General features: G+C 39.8%; 1 protein-coding gene across 1 annotated transcript in view; it reads right to left on the reverse strand.

The window, feature by feature from the left end:
- SPIDR (scaffold protein involved in DNA repair) overlaps positions 1 to 26,636 on the reverse strand; it is a 202,656-nt gene that overhangs the window by 59,143 nt on the left and 116,877 nt on the right. The window contains exons 9-10 of the mRNA XM_075141899.1: positions 12,443 to 12,653; positions 10,333 to 10,583 (exon numbers count right to left, since the gene is read on the reverse strand). Coding sequence (XP_074998000.1) covers positions 10,333 to 10,583; positions 12,443 to 12,653 — 462 coding nt within the window. The remainder of the gene's footprint in view (positions 1 to 10,332; positions 10,584 to 12,442; positions 12,654 to 26,636) is intronic.

Below are 26,636 nucleotides of genomic sequence, written 5' to 3' on the forward strand. Positions count from 1 at the left end.
CAGGGTTACAAATTCAGACAGAAACATGAGGATACTGAAGTGCTACAACACTCACCAATTTTTATTCAACCATGCTGTGCACTCACACACATTCTTCGTTATTCTTTGACTATTGGACCATTTATCCACTACTTTAAAATAGTTAGTTTTGTCCTGAAAACAGTTACTTTGTCACTGTCTGTTTCTATGCGTTTCTTCAGCAGGTGATCTCAGACAGAGACAAACCCTTCAGGATGCTGGCTTGCTATCCACTCCGCTAGGCTGAACACAATTCCTTCCAGTCCTGTGTTTGCTGGTTCCTAACAGTTGTCGCAAGCCAGCGTTGCCTGAACATTAGCCCACCTTACAGGAAAATGGGGAGCCTTCTTTCAGAAGCATATAGAGCATATAACAGTACTGCCTGTTTTCAGATTTATTTTCCATTTCAAAATACTGGATGTGTATCTTAAAACCTCAGCTTCTGAAGTCCCACCAGTTAGTAAGAATCATACCCAGCTTTTTTTTCTTTTCCATTTTTATAGAGGAAATCCTTTACACGAGGCTGATGAAATTTTGGGTTCTTCACCCAAAAAGCTTAGAAACACTCAAAAGTACATTTAAAAAAATTTTTATTTCCAAGTATCATGATTTTTCATTCTCATTATTTTGTCCAATGCATTATTTTTTTAATTTCCTCTGATTTGCACTACCCAAACAGCAACCGCAGCCATGTCAGTCACCCCCCAATCCCGATTCCATGTATTTAATGGGGATCAAACGGTTAGAATATAATCTATTTGGCTGCGCAGGAGTTTCCTAAATCTAACACACAGATGTTATCCAACATGGTGTAACCTTTTACAAGCATTTAAAAACAAATTAGCTGATTGCAGTTTGTTGATTTGCTGAAGTTACAACCTCCAAATTAGAGGTGGCACCTCTTTTTGCTTTGAATTCTGCCCCTTCTACTTGGCACGTATAACCCGATTTCCAACTCATTTCTTAGAAATCCATGACCTTAGCAGAGTCCCTGCCCACTTACTTCTCAAGTGCAAACAGTCTGAGAGCCACTGACTTTCCTTACTGTTGAGGCATCCACTTCAAATGCCTGTTTTCTAAGGATGTTATTGCTACAATTCTCCCCCCAAACCCTGGCAGTCCAAATACAGATGATGACTCAGATACACAGAAGCACCAAGGTATAGATGAGCTCCTATCACAGATATTTTTAATCATGACTACACAGCCCAAGCTGCAAGAAAGTTATGGCAGTTTTCAGCTCCCCTGTGAAGGAAATACGCACTTACAATTAAATAGGAAAAAAAAAAGAAATTAAAAACACTTTTGCAAAGATTAGGCACTGAATGTTTTTGCTAACAAGCTCTTCCACTTCCCGTTCACATTATGTTACTATGGTCAGTTAATTTATAGCTCTATATTGAAGATGTGACATAACTTGTTGTTCCAATCAAATTAATTTCCTTGCACATTTTTCCTCATGTCAAGCAGAATTTACAAATTTTGGCATTTGTTCAGAGGCAGGGGAAAATGCATAATCCCATCGTTACAGGACAAAGACAAGAACATCTGTAACTGTCATGACTAGATCATATTTGAGTTCAATAGTGGGGAAAGTTGCTGCCTCAGAGGAGAAATCCATAGCAGGAACTACATAGGCTCAAGGGAAATTAATGGGCAGACAGAAAGGTAACTCGCACAAAATGGTATTCTAATACCTTATGACCACTCTCATATTCCTCATGTGAGGACCTCATTACTTCCTTCTCCCACGACCTACTATGCACTCCCTCGCCTGGGACTCTACTTCCATGATCCCAACTACACTTCCCACCTCTGTGAAGCTGGGACTCCAGTGCAATCTCTTATCCCACCTCACTAACGGTGCGTTCCTTGCAGTTCCCCTGTTCACTCACCCAGAAACAGGAGTGAACGTCTCCTTGCTGTTGGACTTCCTGCAGCACGTGCTGAATCGGGACCATGACTGCACAGCTGCAGAAGGGACCGTACGCCACCTGCCAGGCAGGCACTTTTAAGTACGTGGCTGCCCTTAGTCTAGAATAGTTGGGAAACTACTGAGAAATACAGAAAAATTTTATACTTTTATAATAATTTCCTTAAAGCCATCTTCCTAGATAAGGATGATGCTGCTGTTCAGGAGAAGACAAGACGAGATCATGCAGTGACAGCACAAGTTCCAAGTGTCAAATTGCAGCATAAACGCACGGAAAGTGGAAACACTGTAGAGACTTCACAGCGTCTTGCACTGGAACTTTGCTGCTACCTGCCATCTACACTCGTGTGTACGTAAAAGACAGCGGACAACAACTTCCTGGGCAGAGGACCCAGCACAAAGCCAGGGAGAACCTGCCTGCTGCTTTCACTTCCACCTTTGCCTCCTTCCTGCCACTGCTGCAGACACAAGGAAGGCTACTGGGAGCAATCCATACCCTCACCCCACTCTCAGGTGGCCGTATGAAGTCAGCTTTCAGATGTAGCCTTGCACCTCCAGGTGCACAGATCAGTAAGTGCCTCTGAGCTGGAGTAAGCAGCTGCACAAAGATATTTACAGTTGGCCAGTGGTAACTGCCTGATGGCTCAGATTAGCACCTCCAGAAGGGCAGGATCTGGAACTGCTTCTCAATGAGAGAATGTGAGATCCTTCTCAATGACTGGCAATGACTGGCATACCACCAAAAGTAAGAGTGCCAGTCGGGAAACCACTGATACAGAGAAATAATTTTTAAAATATGTATATAAAATCCTATTATCATGTTATATTGAATGAAACACAGCGTACAAACATGACCAAAAATTACACTCTGCAACTTCTTGTTCCATTTAAATGTGAAACCTCTCTGAAATATAGTTTGCATTCAGTCCTAGCCTTAAGCACTTGTAAAGCAGAGGAGCTCACATGGCACCAAACACAGGCCTCAAATAAAGTATCTAAATTCAGTGAGTTACAAAACCATTTCAAACATATATCGGGCAGTATGTATCAGGTAAATCATTTCCTTTTTTCTTACTGTAGGACTAAGATTACAAAAATAACTAAATCTCTCTTAACTACCATTCTGCTCCAGTCCTGTGAAGTGTAATACAGAGTAAGTTCATCCCAGGCCTTTGCTCATCACTTTTCTCGTTTGAGGAATATGTTCTTCTCCAAACCCTGTGAAGCCCCCTTGAGCCAAAAAGGGGGTTGAGGCATTAACTAAAATGAGTTTGAGGATTTCGGCACAGCCTGTAGCAGATCCCTACCCTGTATGATGTTGCTGACTGCTTTTGGCTGCGAGAAATGGAACAAAAACAGCAGGCACTGTAGCCAGTCAGGACTGGCACGTGAGCACAAGGTAACTTTGTTAAGTGCATTTATAAGTTACACAACCATTTTAAACCACAATGCTTACTGAAAGAACTAATTAAGATTGTCTTCTCTGAGGAGCTTTATTTTATTCGTATTGTTTGCTGTATCTTAATCTTTTGTGTTCTATAAAAGAGTGTATAAAAGCTTAAGATACAGATGTATATGCCAATGTCCCAGCAATATTGTCCCTTTCAAAGTCTTGTCTTAGTTACTAGAGTGTGCCCATAATTTTAAAACCACATAGGACAGTACATTCTTGACTCTATAGCCTTTGGGACAAAAGTCCTCCTTCTTCTCAAAAGAGTAAAAGTATGTTCATAACACCTTTCCAAGGAGTATTGATTTGTTATATCCAAACAGAAGCTTTATAAAGCTGATGACAAAAAGTTATTTCTAAGAATCTTCCTTTTCGGAAACCTGCTATTGTATTAAATCTACTCTGACGTTTCTTGGCACATCCGCTGATCTATGCAGATATTTAAGGCTGTGCATACAAAGAGTATTTACCTGCCCAAGTTGCGCAGAAATTACATGCAAGATTTGGGTGGTTAAATTTCTCTCCCAACTGTTAGCTCGGCGTGTGTCCATCTAGGCATTTATAACATTTATCACTGCTCATGGTCCTTGCCTTCTGTACTATGGTAGAAGGAAAACAAATCCCAGAGACACAATCAGGTTTTCATAAAAGTTTTGGAGAGCTCCAGCATGACTTTAACACTTCCTCCAGGTCAGGACTGAAGTCATGTAGTCAGTGAAAGGTAGAGGTGTAAAACACACATGGAGGATTTCTGCTCTCAGTTCTGTCAACCACATAACTTTCAGAGATACAAAAATTGAAGGGCAAGAAAGGTTAAAACCAAGGGAAAGATTCCATACCTTTTACGTAGGCCATCTTAGAATAATTCTTGACAAATAACAGGTGATGGAAAATTACTATTCCTGGTTTAAACCAGACAAAGTACAACAGCACATACCTTGATTGTGGCTCTAGGGCTGGAAAATTACCTTTTCAAATTGTTCACTTTCTACTCCCTAGACTGGTCTCCACTATAGGATAACATACAGGGGATCACATCGCTCTTCCCATTCCCCCCATTTACATATTCCCTTGAAAACAATCAATTGGGTGGATACAGCCATAAAACAGACAGCAGCGGGAAATGAGGTGTTCAAGTGCCATAAAGCTTCCCCAGCTTTCTAAAGCCCTGTATGCAATCATCAGATGTGGAGGGTGTGAAAAGGTATGGTTACAAGGTAACTGGTAGTGAATACACAACTCTACCTAATGATGCTTCCATACCATTTGTCTGTCTCTCTCTGTTATTTACATATCTCTGCAATTTCTCTGTCACGGGGAATACATCAGTAAGTAGAGCTACTCCTCCTTCTTGACCAACAAATGGCTTTGGGGGGGGGGGGTGACTATCTTCTGCGAAAATATGGGCACTTTACTGATCAGTCTAAGCACTTGAGTATGGAGGAAATACAAGCTAGCCACCAGTGTCTCCTTTTTGCTAGATGCATACAGGAGCCTGCACACACAGCGTTGGCCATCTGACGGTTTCTGTTCCTCCCCATTTGCTTTCCAAAGAGACTGAATCCCTGTCACACATGTGGTCTATGCTGGCTACTGTCTTCTTGAGACTCTTTTCTATATCAGCAGCTTTTACCACTGCCCTGACATATTTTAGAACAATGGCAAATTGTTTAATTGCCTGTTCCTGGTGCAGGGTCGAAAAACAGTAGTGTATGTTGAGGGGTCCTTTTTTTCCTTTGTACAGAGTATATCAGATAACAGTGCTTTCACCTTGCCCTTGGACAGAATAAGATTATGTAAATATTTAGCACTGAAAAATAAACGGTAATGTCAAATTAACAAATTGTTGTACTACAGTGGCACTGGAAGAAGCCCAAGTTCCATCTATCCGTCTGCAGCATCAGCAACAGGGAAAACAGACTTTCAGGGCTATCTGGGCAACAGCACAGGGAAGCTACAGTGTTAAATATATAATACAATTTAATGTCTCAGCTGGACAATGTGACACCAAAGCTGTTTTTCCAACAGGCTTTTGTCCTTACTCTCTGTTTTGGAGGCTGCAGTTTGAGAATTACAAATAGAGCAGGGTGGAGGCAAAGGGGGATAATCCAAGTGTCAGGGAGTCTTAACCGTGAATAAAAAAAAGAAAAAAAAAAAAAAAGAGAGACTTCAAAGCAGAAGCAGGTTACTAGACCTTGAACCACAGCTGTTAGGAGAACTATTACAAGTCTGTCAAGTAGCAATTAGACTACTTTGCAAGAATATTAAAAGCACGTATCTTCACTTCTGAGAAGAATATGAAAAGGGGAAATCAGAGAAAACTTCTAGCTTATGGAGTACTCTCTACTGCACTTCAGTTACCTATTTCCTGTTTATTTCCCACTTGAAAAAATCACATCCCAGAAACATAATGTAATTTTTAAAAACTTGCATTTATGACCATTCCATTTAAAATGTTTTGTTGAAATGCTGTAAACAGATTTAAGTCAGCCACAAAAAACATTCTGACAGATGTTAGCATCTGTGAACATGGATCTTTCATGACAGTCCTTTCCAATCTGGGCTCTTTTCAAATAAGATGACCTCCAGGGTTTTTTTGTTTTTGTTGTTTATTTCAATATGCTTTATAAAATTTAAGCTAGGTTTTCCATACCAGACGGGTGACTTTTCAATATATTAGTCCACCTATTTGGAATGCTAGTTGCAGCACTTGACATTCAACTTTTAGTTGTGCACGCTGCCAGACTGGTTAACCCATTGACTAGATTTGTGTTAAGATAAACAGCAAAGATCATTAGATGAAGAAAAAGAGGAAAAAAGGAAATCCAACTTTGAAATGAATTAGATTTACAGGATTACCACTTGCCAATAAAACTGTTTTACACAGAATTACGTAGGAACAGACTACTCAGAAACTTGCAACAACTTGCTAGAGCATAATGAATCCCAGCAACTGACTATTATGTTTCTGGGGGCCTGCTCAGAAAGCGAAATGTGACTTTCCCCACACTTCTGTTTCTTCCAGCCACTCAAACAAATCCTTGGCTCTTCCAAATATTTTGCTCCCCAAGGGTCCTGCTTGCATGGTAGCAGGCCTTTTCACTTCTCTAAGATCTGGCAAATTGAAAACAAAATAAAGGGCAAAACCGAAAGGACTATTGATGACTAGTGCATAGAGGCAGATCACATTATTTTTTAAAGTAAATGTACTGTCTTTCTTTTGTTCTTGGAATAGAAAGTTGTAGCAGGCTAGAGTGCTAACGTTCAGGTAGGCCAAGAGCAGCGAATTGAAAATTTCTCTAGTCACCCACAAAGATGTTAAAATGTGGATTCACAGCTATAGCTAGCATTGTTTTATATTAGCAGTGGTTAGCTTTTCCTTCTTAATAGACAACACCCTTTTCTGTCCAGCTTCCTCACCCAAATCTTTTGAGCACTCTGACCAGTTTAACTGCCTAATAGTCCTAAAAACGCATCTGTTTTAGTTTCACCAACTACCACACAACCAGCCCTGTCCTTTAAGGCATAAAACTGACCAGCTCTATTTTTTACTGAACTCACGTGGCCTGCTCAAAACAAACAGATACTGGCAAGAGCAAAATCCAAATTATACACTGCTTTATCCCAGGAACACAAAGTACAAGGCCGACACAGTGAGTCAGACACCTCAGCGCCAGTGAGCTCCTCAGGTTGACAGGAGCCTCTTTAGGATCCTCGTACGTGTAAGCCAGGCCTTTTTCAAAAAGAGTCAAAATAATCGGGTTTAGACAAACATGTGTTGTGTCATTAACAAAAGTATCTCTCTCATCAGAGGGGAAAAGGCAGCAAAAAGTATGCCAGGAATGCTGGAAATGGGCAGACAGTCACAGCGAATCGTATTTTCTTCTCCCTCCGCCCCCACCCCCCCGACAGCATGAAAAGTCCATTTGCGAGAGCAATTAATTACAGGGGAGGAAGGCAAATGATTCGACAGTAATGCAGGAAACGTGGGACCACTTTGTGTATGACAGAAGCCGGAGAACTTCTCAGTGTCTGTAATGATTTCGCAGTGTCCTCGGAAAATGCTTTAGATACTTCAGCTAATCAGACTTAAACCCATCAGACATATCCATTTGTCTATCAGTAAAAGGCCGAATTCTATATGTATGTATTTATGAATAATAAAAGCTAGATGCATAAATTTCTATGCTTTACCCGTGTTAGTTTTAACCAATTAAATGAATCCATTTCCTTACAATGAAAATAGAGGTTTCTCCCACAATTTGCCAGTCTCTTTCTAGAAACTGGATGCCTTGAACAAAATGCATCACTTCCCCTGCTCCACATTTAATTTCATGCCCCTTTTCAGCTTACTATGGTTTTTATGCTTCCCTGTGGCAACAACATCTAGGTTATTGCGGAGTGCTACAAAAGAAGATATACAATAAAACAGCCTGTCTAAAATACAAATCAATTAACTATTCATCTACCTTGATATCTAATTAGATACTTTTGTTTACGAAACAATGAATTATCTAACTCATCTTGCCTCATAAAATACAAACGTTGCTTTCATGCAGTTTTACTTCACAAAAAGAAGTCTACAAAGAAAAAAAGAGGTTTAATTACAAAAGAACGAGCCATCAGTTGGTTCAAAGGACTGCCAGAGGGCGTTGGACCCTTTTGCTCACTATCAGGTGACAGACAGAGACATTTTTGATAGAGGAGAAAAGTCTCATGTGGATGCTTATCAGCCATGGAAATGGCAGCTGATAGAGCAGTACGAGGTGTTTTCCATTCCTCAGCCTTTAAAAGAAGTGTTCGTTCTCTTCTTTGCAAAAGAGAAAGTGGGTTGATTTTTCTCTTCAGGATCCGAAAGACAGTCTGATAGCTGCAAATGACAACCACCAAGCTCTTTTCTGAGCTGGGACATCTATAAAATTTGAGGAACTTCCAAGAGGCCAGTTTAACAACTGCACATGAGAATACCCAACTACAGCACGTACTCAGAAGCAACGGACTCTCATTTTTATTTTATTTCTATTTCAAGTTTGACATAAGAAGTGCAATCTGAGATTTCTGTTTTCTTTCACCCCATTCCTGTGAAGGGTATGGGCTCAGGCAGGTTAACTACCTCAAATTGCATGATTCCGAGTTAAGTATACTCTTGGTTAAAAATTGGAAAGGAAAGACGGAGATGGTATTATCATTTGAATTCTGCTAGAATTGATGTTGTTAAAAATCAGCTTGAATAATAGACTGTCAGCTGCCCTGACTTTTGATGTAACCCTCTGGAAGAAAATCTATGCAGAGGAATACTGTCCTCAAAATCACATATTGATGGGGGCTAGTAAAGCACTTTTCCTCTTACTTTTAAAAATATATATACTATAGCAAGAATGAATTAAATATAAAGCAAGGAGTTCACACAACAAATGTACCTACTACTTTTTAAAAAATAATGCAAGTTAAGGTCAATGTAACTATTATATGTAAAGGAGCTTTTAAAAAATTTTGGGGACACAAAGCTGTTGATAATTACTTTCCTGTGGGTGATGACCAAGCTTGCATTTTAGGAAAGAACAATCTTCCTAAATTCCTCCTGGAGGAATTTTATTGATCAATGAGTGCTGTAAATTATCCAGTGGCTTACAAGGTAGCAAGAATTAGGAGAATTCCAGTATTTCAAAAGCTCAGGAAGAAGGACGTATGAGCATGCTACCCACCAGCAGGGTGGCTTAGAGGAACTCAAATTCTTCAAATCTTTGAAGAATCCCTTCAAAGCCTATTGCAAATTACATCTGGAGAGTTCTCAATGGGACCTTTTAAACTAGTTGCACATCTCCATTCAGATCCTAAACTCGGCAGGAAAATAGATCTCCTAATGTCCTGAAAGGCTGAATTTAGAAGCTTCATATAAGCTCTGCCACTGTAACTCACTTTAATAAGCTTCCTGAGTGAAAACAAAATCGAATGTATCTTACCTTTTAAAATTTTAAACCAGCATGAACCAAAAGTTCATGTGCAAAACCAAAGGAAGGAAATTCAATGATAGACACAGTGATCTCAGACCCAGAGTTACTGAGGAAGACTTTGAAATCAGTCTTTAGTCTCAAACCTTGAGGATCATAAAAGGAGAGGGAAAGGATCCAACAGTTCAGTACTGGTCAGAAGGAAAACTGTATCTGGCATATCTTTTGTACTTAAGAAAACAAGGTCCCATTCTTGATTCCCTAAAACAGACCAGTGTTAGAATGCAAACAGAAGAGGCCAAAACCACTGGTCTAAAGCTGTATGCTCCATGAGTTTTGCATAGAAGATTTCTGCATTGGCATTAATGTTTTGACACCACATCACTTTTTACTGCAGAGGAGCTGAACTGCTGTGACCTCCAGATTTCCAGAAGTCAACAGGAGCTTTTTCCAGTGGCTTCACAATGGAAATTTGCATGTGCACACCTATGTTTCTCTAATGACACCTGTGCAAAATCCCCATTTTAGAAAAGCCTTTTGTTTCTCCATCTCTCTATGCATTTCTCTTTTGTTTCAAAAGATGACTCTATGAGCATAACTTACTAGCAGAGCATACTGGAGACTGAAATAGGTAAATGGGAAGTAACAGTTATTCTGTGAAACTCAAGGAACAGTGTAAGATGTCGATGATCATCACTGGTTTTAAATTAACTTCCCATTAATTCATTTTCAATCTTCCCATCATCTGTTGATGACATGAACTATAGGCAGATCCTTCCCTCCTCTGGGCAGGACTACTTCTGTGTCACACTATACCTATTAAAAAACTATACCACTACCATCAAGAGCCCTGCACCTTGCCGAGTGTGCTTATTCCCTGTGAGCTGATGACTTAGAATGACATTTCCGAACTCCCTCCTCTTCAGTTTCTCGTATATCACAGCCTCAACAGGAAAATTCCCAGGCATCTTATTACTCACCTAGCATTCGGTGGATCTGAATTTATGATGGATGTTGCACAAAGAGGCTTGTTTCCTTCAACGTGGCTTCTGTAACCACCTCTTGCAGGCAAACAGTACACCCTTTGGATAACAACTCGTACCTGTGCTTCTCTCCATCCCACTGCTCCCTGGCTTTCCACCATTTCGAGCAAGGAATCATTAACAGCACTCCATGCTAAGGGATGCTGTTTCAAATCACAGTTGTTACGGATTTGTGGAGCACAAGCAACCTGGTGAAGGAAAACACATTAATAGAAGCATTTCACAGGACCTTGAAACAATGCAGTGCTAAAGAGTAAAACTTCAGCAGGAAAAATCACTGCAGTAAGTGCAAAATCAGTTTCCAAACAGTTACTGCACCTAAACTAACTACAGACTAATGGCCAGTATTTAATGTGCATTTTTAACGAACACTCAAGAGAGTTGAGCACACAGTGCTCTCCTGTATTTAACTGGTGCTCTGGACTGAGCTAACTCAATCCATGAGAGATGAGGGTGACACCAGCAGGAAAACAGAATTGATATTAGTATTTATGATTCTTCCCCTTGAATTGAGTTTCATTTTTACTTCTTTGATGTTTTTTCCTTCCTCTTTTCCTTCCTCTTCTAAAAAAAGGGGTAAAATCCATCTTGGATATTTCCGGACTTTCAGATTAAGTTGAAAATGAACAGGTGTCTAGTTTTATAGAACAGTAAGTTAGTCCTCAGACTTACACATTTCAATGTAAAATGTTTCAATGTAAAAGAATTAGATGATTAATGAAAAGTATAAAACTTTAAAAGTACAAACCTTAATTTATTCTTTCACTACTTCTAAAACATATTTTATTAATAAAATCTTCCAAACTTTCAAAATAAATTTTATTAATAAAATTATGCTACATTTTGCCCTAATCTAAATGAGTAATTTAATTAATTTTAATTTTAAAATAAATCTCTTTTAGTAAAAATTGTATGCAAGTATAGACTAACACAGTCTATATAAATAGGCTCCTTCCCAGCACGAGCGAAATTTCTATTTTCACAATGAAACCTGTTTTTATAAAAAGCTGGGTGCCAAGAAAGGTTTTCAGAGTATTACAGACTGGGCCATAAGTATTATCCACCAGGAGAAAAGGAGAATTTGCAGTATTTAAAAGAAAATTGTGGTACAACACTACCCCTTGTCTACAAAGCGGTTGCAATAAAACCTGTCTACTGAGTTTTAAATGAAGTGGTTTTGTTTGTTAGGAACCATGAGAGGAACAAGTAAATTGTTCTGGTTTTCGAATACCACAGTAGAAGCTTTTTACAAGGTAGAGTTGAAGCAAGAGAGGAGATTAGGATTTGATTTATGTAACTTTTTAATTCCCAAACCTATAATGGGAATTATATGTAAAGCAAATACAAAATGTTGACACTCAGTGTTGTTCATCAAACTTGTAGGACCAAAATTCTCAAATATTAAGAATGATTTTGGGTGGCCAATATAAAGCCTTTACAAGAGCCTTACTTTCAGAAAGTGCTGGCACAGACTGTCAGAAAACCAGATCCCTTAAAATATGTCATCTTGTACAACCACAGCCAGACACATGCAGAGTCAGTAGTCATTTTAATATAAACAAAGTCAAAATAGGAAAGAAAACAAATCGAAGGGGCGGGAAGGGGGGGGGGGCTACCAGTTGATGCTTTACAGAAAGGATAGGATCGATTAGGAAATTAATTAAGAAATAGGAGTAGGAAAAGGGAATGTTTATTTAAAATAATATCTTGAGTGAGTTAGCAGAAAACAGATTTTATTTCAGATAAAGCTTAGCTATTCGGCTATAAAGAATAAGAGAAAAATCAATGAAAAAGCTACAATTACTATTTAGCACAGTTGTGAGACTTCAGCAAAATAACCTCACAGGAGTCCAGCATCTGGATGGGCCAAAAGCCTCCACTAAGAAAATATTATTAAAATAAACACTGCATATTATTCAGCCTTGGCTAAATGAAAGGGGAAACTGAACAGGTCAGTAATTTAGAATTTTTGGTTTTGTTATGATTTCCAAACATCTGCTCACCAATTTCTTACCAAGTGCTAAGCTGTGAACCAAATGGACCTTACCTGATTATCTGAAAGTTCCTGGTGTAACTCATCATCAAGGTCATCTAGTCTGAACATCTGTGCCAAAGATATAATATTCTTCCTAATAAGCATCTTTGTAAGACCATACGTTTTCTCTCTTGTTTCTGAATGTTCACTGAGTAGCACCTTCTGACTGAAATATGTATTCATGATAACAGGAACATCTGCATTTTTGAGAAGCAGTTTTTGCCTGGAAAAAATAATTGAAGTGGCATCAAATCCATTTTAAGTTAAACTGTCAATAAGCACTATTTTAAAATGTGTGTTGTGTTGTATTCCTCTCCTCTTTTTTTCTATAGTTATCAATAAAACACTCAAAGGTGTGTTATCCAAATTGCAAATAAACCACCTCAGAGATACCTACAGTTTGGATCAGCCCTATTAGTTCAGGCATAGCCCTGGGCGAGTGGAGCTCCACTGCATCCGGGGACAACTTACATCTGGAAGCCGGCTGAGCTGACGAGCCCCGCGAACCCCATCTGGCTTCACACAAACACTGCTTGGTGTCTCTGCGTCGTCAGCGCAGAACCAAGAGCACCGGGAACCCCTGCATGCAGCTACTGAGATAAAAGCCATGAACGAAGGATTATTAATCCTGCTCTATGTTAATTCAGAGCGCTGGCTCTGCTGAATCTCTCTGCCCTTGCAGACCAGGACATCCCTCTCTGGTGAGTACTTCCCACTGACCCAAGTTCATTCTCACTGCAGCCAGCAGCAAGCTGTTCCTTCCGCTCTTTCTCCTCTCGTTTTCTAAAAGCAAAATCTTATGCTTTTCCTACAATATGCCGCATATTATTTTGCCTGTGTTTGCTGCTGTCATAAATGTGCTCTCCAAGACCCAGTTTTGGTTTCTAGTGACAATGTAAATTCCCAAACAGCTTCACATGCAGCAATTTCTTGCCTAGCAGATTAAGGTAATGGTTGCAGAATCTCTAAACACACAATAATTTAATGCCAAAGCATGTCTCAATGGTGGGATTTTTTCATATGCTAGTATCACAATCATACATCCAGAAATACGATTTTTATACTCACCGGATACAAATCTAATGAAATCAGCTAACAAAAACAATCAGTAACCTCATTTTCTAGAGACCATCAAAACAGAAACAAAATTCACTTAGTGACTTTATTGCAGGCTATGTTTTTCTACTATTAGATTTGTATCACTTGGGAATAAAACAAGGCCTCCTGCCTTGGCAGCAAAGCTGAGCTGACCTGAGTTCAGAAGTAACTTCAGGACTTCAGTCTCCAGACTGCTCAACAGTCACATTATGGAGATGAAGCAAGTGTTCACATCTATGATGTTACTTCTCAAGATGCAACCATACAAAGTTAAAAAACCAAACCAAACCAAACCCCACTCAAAAATACTTATTGCTAATCTCAGTCCATAATACTTATTTCTGATCTCAGTCCATACAAGATCTTGACCATGGTCTGTTTTATAACAGATTCTTTTGTTCTCTACAGACTGAATAGCTAAATGGAAATTAATGCATACATATTTTCAAAAGAATAGGAAGAATTGCAGCAAGTTATTAAATATAATCCCCAGTTTTTTATAATTAGGAAAATAATGCAACGGGAAGATGATCTCTGCCTTTTAGAAAAAAGTATACATTTAAAACTAAGCTTGCAACTTAAAACTATGAATCATACACACAAATTGTAAAAAAGGTGTATTGCTTCTATGTATGAACACTCACGGAAGTTATGATTTGAAACAGAAAATTCGTGAAAAGTTACAGCATAAAACTAAGTAATGAACTTCACCACGATGCCTTACTGCCATCTGTAAACTCTTCAGATCTAAGTGAGCAGTAGCTCATCCCTAAGGGACACTCAGTCCCTTGACTCCAGGTGAATTTGCTAACAAAGGTTCCAGTGAAGAAGAGCATGACAGTAGCTCACAAGGCTGCCAAATTGACATCGCCTGATAATTTTCTGCATTACAGGATTAAAACTGAGGAATTAGCTTGGTCAGCAAACTAAGACATCTCTGATCTTGTGAGATTTTTAAACTGTCACTACCCCCATTTTTCTGAAGAACAAAAATGTATGTGAAGTTTGCTACAGATCTCAGAACAGTTTGGGCTGTCTTTATATGCAGAAGTGGAATGAAAATTTTAGCACCTACTTTCTTGAGACGTCTGTGTTCAGACCCAAAGTAAACAGGAAATCTCTCTGAACACGAGACTGTTACGTCACTAATGTCAGAAGAATGTTTGCTTGATCTAAATCATCTCATTCTCTAAAAAAAATACTGACGTTAGTAGCAAATCATTCGCAGGAACTCTGAGGTTTATGGTTTTATTTTTATTTTCCTGTGCAGATATGTGATCAGCTTGCTTTTTTTTTTTAAGGCAGGTAGGTTTTACTGATACCCAAATTATGTGTATCATGGTTTTGCTATGCCTATGCATTCCATGCCTCGAGCACTTTTATAACTACCAAGAGCTTTCTCAGCTCAGTTTTCATCATATCTTTACACAGGTAATGCATAAATTAATGGCTACTCGGCATTTCCACAAAGCAAAAAAGGGACATACATACACTTTCAGGAGGAGCCCCCCATTTCTTACTTGCAATTAGTTCACTAAAAACACTTTCCTTAATCTCTTCAGCTAGGTCAGAGGAATAATCACAGCATTCTACTTAAATCTTCCCTATTTCTCAATGGACGGATTCCTCCCGATAGGAAATGAAAAGGACCAGCAATAAATAGAAATAATAACCAACTGACATGAAAGAAATAAGAAAAAAGCTTGTAATAAGCTCACTATTTTGTGTACAGGTGGATGGCTAAATGGAAATATGTTATACTTACATATACATATAAATATATATAATATATATGTAAAATAATGTATATTCTCTCTATATAATATAAAGATATACATATTATTCCCAAGTTTTTTTATATATATATTCTTCAATATGAAGAATAGAATTATTAATATAATATAAATTAATTGAATGAAAACTCTGCCCTTTTCCAGAAATTCTTCTTAGTATTGCTCAGCTCAAACAAGCTCTGCAGGATGGGAGTTTTGATCATCATCATGACAGAAAACTCTGCATTGCCATTGTATATTGCTCATACTGTTCTCTTTGCAACAAAGGCAACCATGTTAGAAACACACACACACGCCTTAATTCTTTTTGTCTTCTTGAAAGATACAAACCAGGGCAAAGAAAGCCTATCAAGCTGGCACAGTTGGCGGGGGGAGGGAAATCACTTCCCCAAGCGGTCCTGAGCTGCACGTGTTGCCCCTGTGCCTGAGACACCATAACTGATCACCTCGACCTTCTCTCTCTGTTCCAGCTGCAGATTCTCTACAGCCAGAAGTAGCCCTACTCTGTAGGATACAGAGTACACTCTGTAGCATCCTCTTAACAGATAAAGTGTTAAACGGGCATTTCAAGTCTTCTGTGATCTCTCTTAAATGTCTTCTTTTCTATCTGCTTCATTATATTTAAAAGCTTATTTTCAAAGAATGAGAGACATCATCTCATTCAGAAAATCACACAGAGACAATGGAAAGAAAATAAAGTTCACTACAGACTTAAAAAAAAAACCAACCCTCTCTTGTACTCTCTGATTTTCTTCTTGCTCAGCAAAGTATATTTAAATGTTGGATTAGTAGTCGACTTCCTTAATAACTGCCTTTAGAGGAAAGGTCGTTTGTAATGACCTGAAGTAGAGACTGTGAACTTTTTACACTACAGGGCATTTTTTTTCCTGGTATGTAGACAATCAGCAATTGCCGTAACTGGTCACATGCTAAAGGAACATGAGGCAATAATGTTATTTTTTTTCTTTTCCAGCAGCAGCTTGCTTCTCTCTCCAAGGACGTAGCTTGCTTTTTCTCTTCCTCCCCACTATGATGAAATGGCTATCTGGCCGAGTAGAAGCAGGAGATGTCCTTGCCTACTTCTCCATTAACCATGGTCTGTCACCATTCAAGATACGAAACACTGCAGAAACTTATAGCACAGCATGGTATAAAGTAGCTGAAGTTTCAACTTGAGGCAGGGTCTTAATCCTGCGGCCGAACAGTCGGCAGGTTTGCACTGCGGTCTGCGCCGCGCAGCCCATCCACAGGCTCAGCCAGCGAGAAGTTGTGACTCTATGGCAGCAGCTAGCTCACAAACCACACGCTTCCGCTCAGTTCTGCTGACATCAAACGGCGGTGCTGGTTCATGAACTCAAGATGACTCTGGATCACTTTAAATTAGAGAACATATTTTTTTGTTTGCTCTCCCTGGGTATTTTATTGGGCTTTTTTTTCTTTTCTTTTACAAAGTGTAAAATGCCTAGAGCATTTTTTGAAGAGTACATTGCATTAACTGAATACTCTTAACATTTCAACGACCTACAACATGCACTGTAATTATGAAACAGGCTAATTTCAAGTCTCAGAACAATGATTTCTGCGTAAAGAAGGTTTAACACCCACCAAGTGGAATAGCAGTAGCACACACAGAATAAGAGCATGCCAGAGCCTTACTCTGCTGCCCAGAAGCATGAGGAATCATCCCCCATAGGAACACCATACAGGGCCCATCCCTAATTTCGCAGGAATTACTTATTTTGTCCAATGTGGAGGAAGTTCCTCATGCTGCCTCTCACTTGGGGTTGAGTGCTATTTGCAGTGTTTTACCTGTGAAAAATTGTAACATGTCCAAGAAATGCCTGAGCACCACAATAATGATAATAATTTAAAAAAACCCCACAAACAAATTTCCCACGTACCACCCAAGGACAATAACTATCTTCCCAATATGTAGCCCAAATCAAAAAGCCATTTGGAACAGATCTACCTTCTGCCATGTCTAGAGATTGCCCAAACACAGAATTTTCATCCATGAGAGAGTAATCTCACCACTCACATCTGAGCCTACATCAGCGTCATTTACCATCGCTTGAATGATCTGCATGAATACTGTGTCTGCAAACTCACACTTTCATAATGCAAAATTTCTTCCCCTGCCCCAACCTCAAAGACAGAAAACAAAAATCAGCTGGTATCTCTTTCTTTGAAATTATCTCATTCAAAGCAACAAATTATTGTGGGACAAGTTCTCAAGGCTGATTGCTCTCTTTTCTCCATGAAGAAATAGTATTAACCATCTAGACCAATGTCCAGAGTCATATATGTCAAATATACAACTCTCAGTTGCGTCAGGTTGTAGCAAAGAAATGTAGCTTCAGCACCTCAGAATAGCAGCTCTGCAGAAGATACAATAAAAAGCTACTCAAGCTATGTCTAAAATGTCTAATTCTAGAATCTGATGCATTTTATTTTTGAACAGCTAGACATTTGTTTTGTTTCCCTATTGGAAAGATATTCTGTTTGAGGACTCATTCCATGAATACAACACACAGAGAAAAGAATGCTAGCTATTGAATGTATATATTGTTATAACCCAATCTGTTACCATTTGTCACTCAACCTTAAGTGAAAAGCAAACTCTAAGGAAATTAGTAAAACAACACAAGTAATGAGGGAAAAAAAAATCTTCTCTATTGTAGCATAAGTTCTTTCTGCAAAATAATATTGTACTTTTCAGCAAAATTACTTGTAAACCTAAGAAATCATTCCAGCAAGAAATTACTGCACACAAAGCCAACATTTTTATCACTATATCATTTTACTAATTTCAAAGTAATCATATAAACTAACCGCTGGCTTGCCATAGTACTGCCTTTTGAAATGTGACACCCTGTAGCATGAAAGAAAGTTGTATGGAAATTTTCACATTTAAGAAGAGCTCTACTATAAAAAGCTTGTGGTTAACATTATGCACTTTTATATCACACGCCCAGTGCTCTCACCTCTGCAGGGAGGTGCACCGTGTGCTAACTGAAGAGGATGTACAGGTCTTCTGATGTAGGAAAGCACAGATGGATATCAAAGCAAATTTCATCCACCTCTAGAAAATTACTGTAATACCAGGCTTTACCAAGACTGGAAAGTAGGGAAGTTTCTCAAAGCTCTCCACGCACTTGCTTCAGCAACGAAGCAAGCACCTGAAATTACTAGCATTCTGGACCACAATTTATCATGACAAAGCTTAACCTTTGGCACCATCAAACATAAAATTCCACTCACAGGCTGCGCTTACGCACAAACTGGCACAAAAACAATCTCTTGAGCTCATTGGGCGAATACTTTTGAGAGAATTTGCTAAAAATCTACTCCAACTGTGATGCTGGGAGTTTTTTACTACTTACTGCGTAAGTCGGGCACAAAGCAATTTTTAAAAGATTTCAAGTTCTATTGGTAAAAAACCTGCACGCAATAAAGGATTAAACAAGAAAGTTGCTTTAAAAACAAAACAAAAACACTCCCCCACACACAGTATGAGGGTGTTACAAGTAACTGGGGAGATATAAATATCGTGGTTATCTTTTCATAATCAAGACGTTATGAAAGAATTCCCATCTGTGTGTTTACCCCATATATCAACTTGTGTCTGACTAGCCACGAGCTCATTACTCAGATGACTTCTCCCTGCTCCCAGTGCTAAACTGCACGTAGGGTTTGAGGTGGCTGAGGGAGGATGGCTGGAGCCACCAGAAAGTCCAGGGATATGTCGGAGGGATTCTGAAAGGCGAAAAAACGGAAGCAAGCAAACTGCAAAGTGACATCATATTAAAATTGGTGGTGAATGTTAGAGATAACAAAAATGGCTGTACTGGTGTGAGATCAGAGGCCCACCTACCCCATACTCTAGCTTACAGCAGCAAACAGCAGATGTTTGAGGAAGACTACGAAAATAAAAGCAAGCATCTAGTGAAAGTTTCCAGAACACTCTCCTCTAATAATTTCTAAAAACTTTCAGCTTAGGGACTTCCTAAGGCAGAAGTAGCATCTTCATAGTTAATAGTCCTTGACAGACTTTTCCTCCAGGAACTTACATGCCTGCTTTTTGACCATTTGTACATTTACAGCATCCACAACATTCTGCAGCATCCACAGTGCTCTCAGTCTACTTACATGCATGTGAGAAACCACTTCCTTTTATTTGTTTTGATCTGTCACCTAGTGGTTACATTGCTGCCCCCCACTTCTTGCTTTTAAGAGGCAGTGAACAATCATCCTTCTCAATGCACTTCCTAAGACAGACCTTTATCACATCCTCTTCCAGCCACTGCTTTTTCAAGGTGAAGAGCCCTAGTCATCTTAGTCATTTCTCACAGGGAAGCTGCTCCATACCTCTCCTTGTCACTCTTCTCTGACATTTTTCCACTTCTGCTACGTATTTTTGATTTGGGGGACTGAAATTCCAACCTAAAAACGCACCATGAATTTCTATAGTGACATCATGATGTTTCTGACGTCATTTCTAGTAAGTCTTACCATTCTATATATTTTTCTGATCATTAGATGAAAACTAAGCTGACACATTAACGAAGCTATCAGAACACTACAAACACATTCCTGGATACTAACAATTCAGAGTGCATCATTTTATATGTGCACTTTGCATTTACCTACAATTACCAAGCAAGAGAGGTCAAATGCTTCCTTCAGCCCCACTTCTAGAGCACTCTATAGGAGGATGAACATGTTCCCCTGCCCATAGGATTGTGAGGACCACAGTTTGCCATTGAAGAGGAAGGAAACCTGCATAGTATTCTGCTGTATAGAAGGTGTCCAATTCTTTATTTCCTTCCTAGGCACCATGACACAATGGAGATTTGAGGCAACAGGTTGCACCAACAACTCCTCTGCCTATGGTAAAAAGGTAAAGGAGTGTGGCCACCCTGCCATAGTTAGACAGCATCACCATCACCACTCCTGAGGTGCCAGGAGGGGATGTTTCTCAGGCCAGAAGAGCTCTGCAATATCTGCCCAAGCAGCTGAGGGCCAGGTGTTAGAGTGAAGAACTTGAGCTCAGATTTTCTGACCAAGGCATGGAGAGTCAGAAGACTCCCTCTGAGCTGGTCAAACTCTGCTTCAGCAAGAAGGTGTGCAGCAGCCTGGAGGTCTCAATGAACAGCGCCAGGCAAAGGGAAGTGGCTGGACCCCTGGCACAGACAGCTGCCGTGCAGAGCTCCAGAGGTCCTTAGGGAGGTTTTAGACCACGTTTACCTGCACTGTGGTCCACTGCAGCTGTACTGATCTAAGAAAAATCAATTTTTTCACTGTATTTGCTGCTATCATTGATAAATGTGTAACAAAGGTAAAGGCGGTGTGGATAAGCCATGTACCACAGAAATCTGTTTTAGGCAAAGTCCTGTCTACAGTAATCCACCCACCACAGTCATCAGTGAAAAGACAGCAATGCTAGTGGCCAGAGTGGGAACTTTTTTACTGAAACATCCTGGTCTGGACACAGCCTGAGTGAAACTTTCTGTGCAAGGGAAGCCCAGCGGCTCAGCCTGCCATGGAAACACTGCTCTTCTGTGATAAACAAAATACCTTTCTGCTTTACAAGGTGGAAAGCAGCCCTCAATAACGTATGCACTTTAAAGTTATCACTCACAAGAATTACTTTCAGAGCTTCATTTTGCTTCTATGTAATAGTACGTATCTTCTCCATTAAATTGCAATAGATGGATTCTATGGCTCTCTCACAGTCAAAACAAGGAAAAAACCTCTGAGAAATAACATTTAAATTCAACATTCTCCTTAACGTTGTCTTTTTTTTCTTTTTTTTAATCAACAGCAATCTTAACATTCCTGCATTACTTTAAAAACATAATTGTACAGAACAAGCAAAACTTTTTAATTCTAATATTGAAATCTCACACTGGTGGTCTCCAGGTCATTGCTTAACTTTTTGTTTGTTTTATTTCACTGAACAGCTGCAATGACAATTAGCCACCAGATCACATCTGGGAGAATTTTCATACTGTATCACACTATTCTTACATGCCCAAATTTCTTTTTCGGATTCATGTAAGAGGGCTGGTGACTTGGCAGAGCAGACTCAATGATGCAATGAGATGGATGAACCCCTGGATTGCTTTTTTGTGATCCCACTAGCCTTCAGAGGCTACACAGCTTCAGCATGTTCTAAGTTTACTTTTCTGTTTCAAAGAATATTTATTTCTAGAAGAAAGAGTTTTTTCAGCTTCAGATAGAAGAAAATTACAGAGGTATAGTGGAAAGATGAAAGCCCTTACTATTTTTAAAAAAAAAACAAAAAGTACACACAGCTCTGCGTCTATGTTTTTTAAAATACTTCAACATCTACCAACCCAATAAGCCAAGTTTACCTACCACAATTCTCTGTGTTGCACAGTCATATGAATGCAGGTCCTTGAAACTAATTATACGCCAAATTGAAAGATGGGGGAAAATACTAGACAAATCATTACAGAAATAAAACCTAAGAACAACAAAGAAAAAGAACAAGATCTGTATTTTCCTAGAGGATCTAAGAAAAACAGAATTGCAACCTGAGTCATTGCTTGAAGCACTATCATAAGCCATAGTAAAACTTCTACAAGCCTGATACAAACACACCCACCAAAACGGGGGGCCATCAATAACCTTTAAAAACTGGGAAGAGTCTTGGCAGCAATGAGGTTGTGACATATGGTCATGCATGAAGGGCCGGTTCTTGGACAATCCACTTCAGCTAAAGAGCTCTGCAGAAGCAACACACTTCCAAGGGAAAGGAGCATTCTGGAGCACAGGTATTTCTCACTATTGTACCCAGCCCTCCCCTGCCGAAAAGAGCAGAAACAAAGCCTTTGAAGTTGTGGGAAAACACCTGTGAAAACATACAGATTTTGGAGAAAACTGGAGAGAGACAGAAGGGAGAAGGTGTGCCATCATGGAAATCTTGGCCCTGGCAAAGCAAAAAACCCTGAAGTTTAAAGTGAGAATGACATTCCAAGAACAATAGCGAAATTAGCCAGTATAGAGAAATGTTTATACAATAAAAGGTGAAACAACTCCCGTACACACACATTTCCCAAGCAAACAACCGTAAGCTAATCAGGGGCTTAAATATATCCCGTATTGTTTAACAAAGGATGGCATCCCTATTCTCAGGCCTGGAAGCTGCATACCAAATTTCAGAAGCAGGGATTTTGCAGCCAAATTTGAAAACCTGAGAAATATGAACCTAAAGAAGGACTGCTGACTGACTTCTTATAAAGGAATCATCATGCATTTTGTTTTTCTTTTCTATCCTTTTCACGCTGTATGTACCTTCACTAAAAAAACAGCAAATACAATATCACTGTACAATATGCCAGGCTTTACACTACGTACACAGGATCAAACCAGCCCCTGTTTTTGAGCCGAGTCATGTGCTATCACAGGCAAAACCAGGAGAAAAAAAATCTTTGACCAAACGATCAGGCTCCAGCAAAACTACCTGCCTTTCCTCCTGACTACTCCCATTACAACTGAAGTACTATTGGTAAGAAACCATATTTTAACTCCAACAGAAGTATGTTTGTGCCACCTGATACTCATCCCTACATAAGCCGAAATTCTTCATTTTTCCCCACTCTGGTGGCAAGACCCTCCCTGCTTGCCTTTTTTTTTTTTTTTAATTTAAAAGAGTGTCTCCTTCTTGTTCAGCCAGGCCAAGCGCTGGCTTCTCTTAGTCTCCTTTCCCAAGGAGCGCACCCTGGTTTGCAGCCACCCTGCTAGGCCCTTCCTGCACTGCTCCTCCTGGTGCTGGCACTCTGCAAGGGAGGAGGGAGCTTCACACTTGTATTTATGTGCAATTCAAGATGGACCTAAATAAAAATTATTCTCTTGCTCAACTGCATCACTAAACAGGACATGGAAAAAACATATATAAATGAAATAATACTAGCGCATTCTTGCTTTAAGTTGTGCAAGTAAATATATTTAGGATATTGTATTTTAACACATATTTATACACCTGTTTTTAAAGCAAAGCTACTTGTGTTCTGTATTTTCCTCTTTATGAGTTGCTTAAAAAAACTGAAAAAACCCCAGCATACCTGAAACCAGTGCAAAACTGTCTAGTACAAATACTGTTTGGAGAGGAGTCTTTGGGCTGATTTCCTGTATGTAAATGTGCTCAGCTGAAAAAATGTCCAGGGCACGATTCCCGGACTACGATACAGGGAAAAAGAGGAGTTCCCTGGCTTAGTTAACATCAGAGGGAAGACACAAGGGACTCATCAAGGGAAAAGAGGCCATTCCGTGACTCTAGCATGTGTGTGCACATACACACAAAAGTGCATGCATACGCGTGTGCGCTCCCTTCCCTTCCCTGCCTTGCCCCGCCGCCGTGGGGCGGATGAGCTGGCGCAACATCCCCTCAAGGGAACAGCTCTTGAAAGATCTGATACGGCGTTTTTACATTCAACTGACTGCATGCAACATTCCTTTCAAAAAAAATATTATCTGTTTGCTAGCTTGAAGCGTCACAAAGACAATATTCACGTCTATGACCCTGACTGTCTCTGGTCAAGAGGCAGAGAGATTGTGCAGACCGCGTTGCGTTCCAGCACCCCTGGGACGCCCGCCAGAGAACAGCGCTGCCGTCTCAAAGGAGAGGGTCAGATCCCGCGGCCTTTGGCTGATGCCATTAGCAGTCCCTCTGGCTAACTGCTGAGAAGGTGCATGGCATGCACAGGAGACTTGCCTTCCACAGCCTTACAGCTGTGATACTGACATACACAGCAAAAACGCCGGTGTCCTACCAGTGTCCGGGGAGAGAATGAAGGAGATTATTTTTTTCTTTAGAGAACCTTACCCTCAGATCACTTGTCTTTCCATTTCTTCTTTATCATTGTTGTCCTCTGAATTCCTACACCACCATCGTCTTTAAGTATCTGCCAAAACATTCATATCTGTTTTCTACATTGTGGTTACATGTGCATGTGGGCTGAAAATCTTTTAAAGAATCTTATTTAAACACAGCTTCATCGTTCAGATATTGTTTGGGTAACCAGTTATACAGAACCAAACAGCATTAGAGAATCTCATTTCAAAGCCTGATTCAACTACAGGAGCACTCATTTCAAAGTGAATCTAACTTACTGTCCTTCCCATAAAAACTTGCCTAAGTGCAGTTTAAAAGAAATGTTGCCAAGTGCAAAAATGCAACCTCTGGCCTTGGAAGTCCTTGAACCAAAGTTTGCTGAAGGCTGGCAAGTTAATCCGGGGAAGAATCTCTCTGTGTTTGCCCAGTCCTTTTATTCTCCCACTGATGTGCACTCCTGGAGATAGGGTACCCAGATAGGCAGAACTACTATCTCATCTGATAGGGCTGGTCTGTTCATCACACCCACCACATTTTGCCTCTATGCCAATAAAGGCATAGCCTAACAGAAAAGCAGATCATGAAAAGCAGTTAAGCATTATGTGCATTTTTAGTACGTCTCAAGCTCATCCCATCGTAAGAGTGTTCAGTATAATCCCTTTTGCCGCCGCAGACCATGACCACAATCGATCATGTAATGACAGTAATAAACGTATGTTTGCATGGCTGCGTATATGAGTATACAAATCCCTAGTTTTATATACTCGTCACAGAATGCATGAAAGGCTTGAGATGCAAGCAGATTTCACTTTATTTTATTCTAAACTTGTTCTGGGATTGCCATTTTCATTTAAGTCTACTCTGTAAAGGTTAAAAAAGTTTTGAAAAAATTCAAGACCCTAATAAACCCAAGTGTTTCTGCCCAATAGAAAGCACCAAAATACGTACCACCCACAATAGCTCTCCATAAATGTAAACCCTCCTAAACCAAACCCTCCCCCTTTCACTTCAGAAGGTAGGTGGCCTTTACAGGGTGCCCTGAAGGTCTGGCTGTTACTTATCAGGAGAGCACACACTAGTTTAGAAAGCCTCTTGAAGTCATCCAGGGAGTTTCTCTTCAATGCTGTCAGAGGGTATCCGGCTTAAGGACACACACTAAACACAATTGTGGCAGCTTAGCAGTCATTTGTACAGACTTTTCCAAGCTACATTTTTCAGGTTCTTAAATCACCAAAAAAAGAGGCCTAACAGCCATCAAATGATTCTTGAAATGTGGTAAAATTACATGTCCATTACAAAATATTTGTATATGTGCAAGGTTGGCTTACTTCTGTTTATATAATGTAGCTTCATAGAGATCACTGTTGCATTTCAGTAACATTATAATGGTAAAGAGGTCCACATGAAGGGCAAAACCAGTTCCAACTTTTTGAGTAGGCATAGACAGGAAAAAAGGCTATGTTAGACTAGAAAACATAGCAAAGGATATAGAAAATTAATAATTTATGCAGCAGAATGAACGGCTGGTAAAATTTTAAAGAAACACTTTGCCCTCGTGCTCACTTGTATCATCTTCTCTGAGGCTGAGCCTTCACCATGCTTCCATCTCACCTAGCCTTGGTTTGTATCAAGCATGCTACGCTTTCAGAAAGGGTAATAGTATCTTTTCGCTACCATAACAGACTCAGACATACAGAGAACACAGCAGGTGAGAAGATTTAAAAAAAAAAAAATCCATCTAAACAGAGACTCAGTATTGAATGCTGCCTTCTTTTTTTGTTTTGTTCTTGCATTTTTTCTTTCTTCCCAGAAAGATTCTTGCCAGCTGTTTTGCTGTCTTTCAGTATTACAACAACGAGTGAACATCACCCCGTGGTGCCGGATCTCAAAGGCAGAGTTATGATTAACAGTGTTATGATTAAGCGCCAGCTGAACAGGCGCAGCCACAAAACCAGACTCTGCGGCTTGAGAACTCACAGTCCCACTCGGGATCCCCCCGAGCGCTGAAATCTTCACACTCTTCCCCTCTGAGCCAGGGAAAGGGATGGCACTTCCAGAAAGAACAGAACACAGAGTCACCCTTGGATGACAGAAAGGGTTTCGACATTGAGACCTGTGAGCGCTGCCTGGTTCCCCAGTCAAAGGACGTAATTCAGCACTATCCCGATACACGCACAAGAAACCTGTGCACGGGAAATGCAGGTCAGATGGAGACCCACAGGACAAGGACTGCAGATATGCGTAGCCACGGTATCTCATGCTCAATAGGAAAATATTCCAGAATCCAGTACATTCTTCAAGTAGTTTTTTGAAATAATTATTACCATTTAGATCAGTATAATTTACAACAAAGTAAGTAAATAATAAGTAAATTCCCTTGCTGTGTCCCTTAACCTCACCTATTTACCTTGAAAATCAATTCAGTTAGTTTTACTTTCAGTGCTCCTTGCTGCCA

The sequence above is a fragment of the Calonectris borealis genome, chromosome 2 (genome assembly GCF_964195595.1).
Source record: "Calonectris borealis chromosome 2, bCalBor7.hap1.2, whole genome shotgun sequence".
Lineage (NCBI taxonomy): Eukaryota > Metazoa > Chordata > Aves > Procellariiformes > Procellariidae > Calonectris > Calonectris borealis.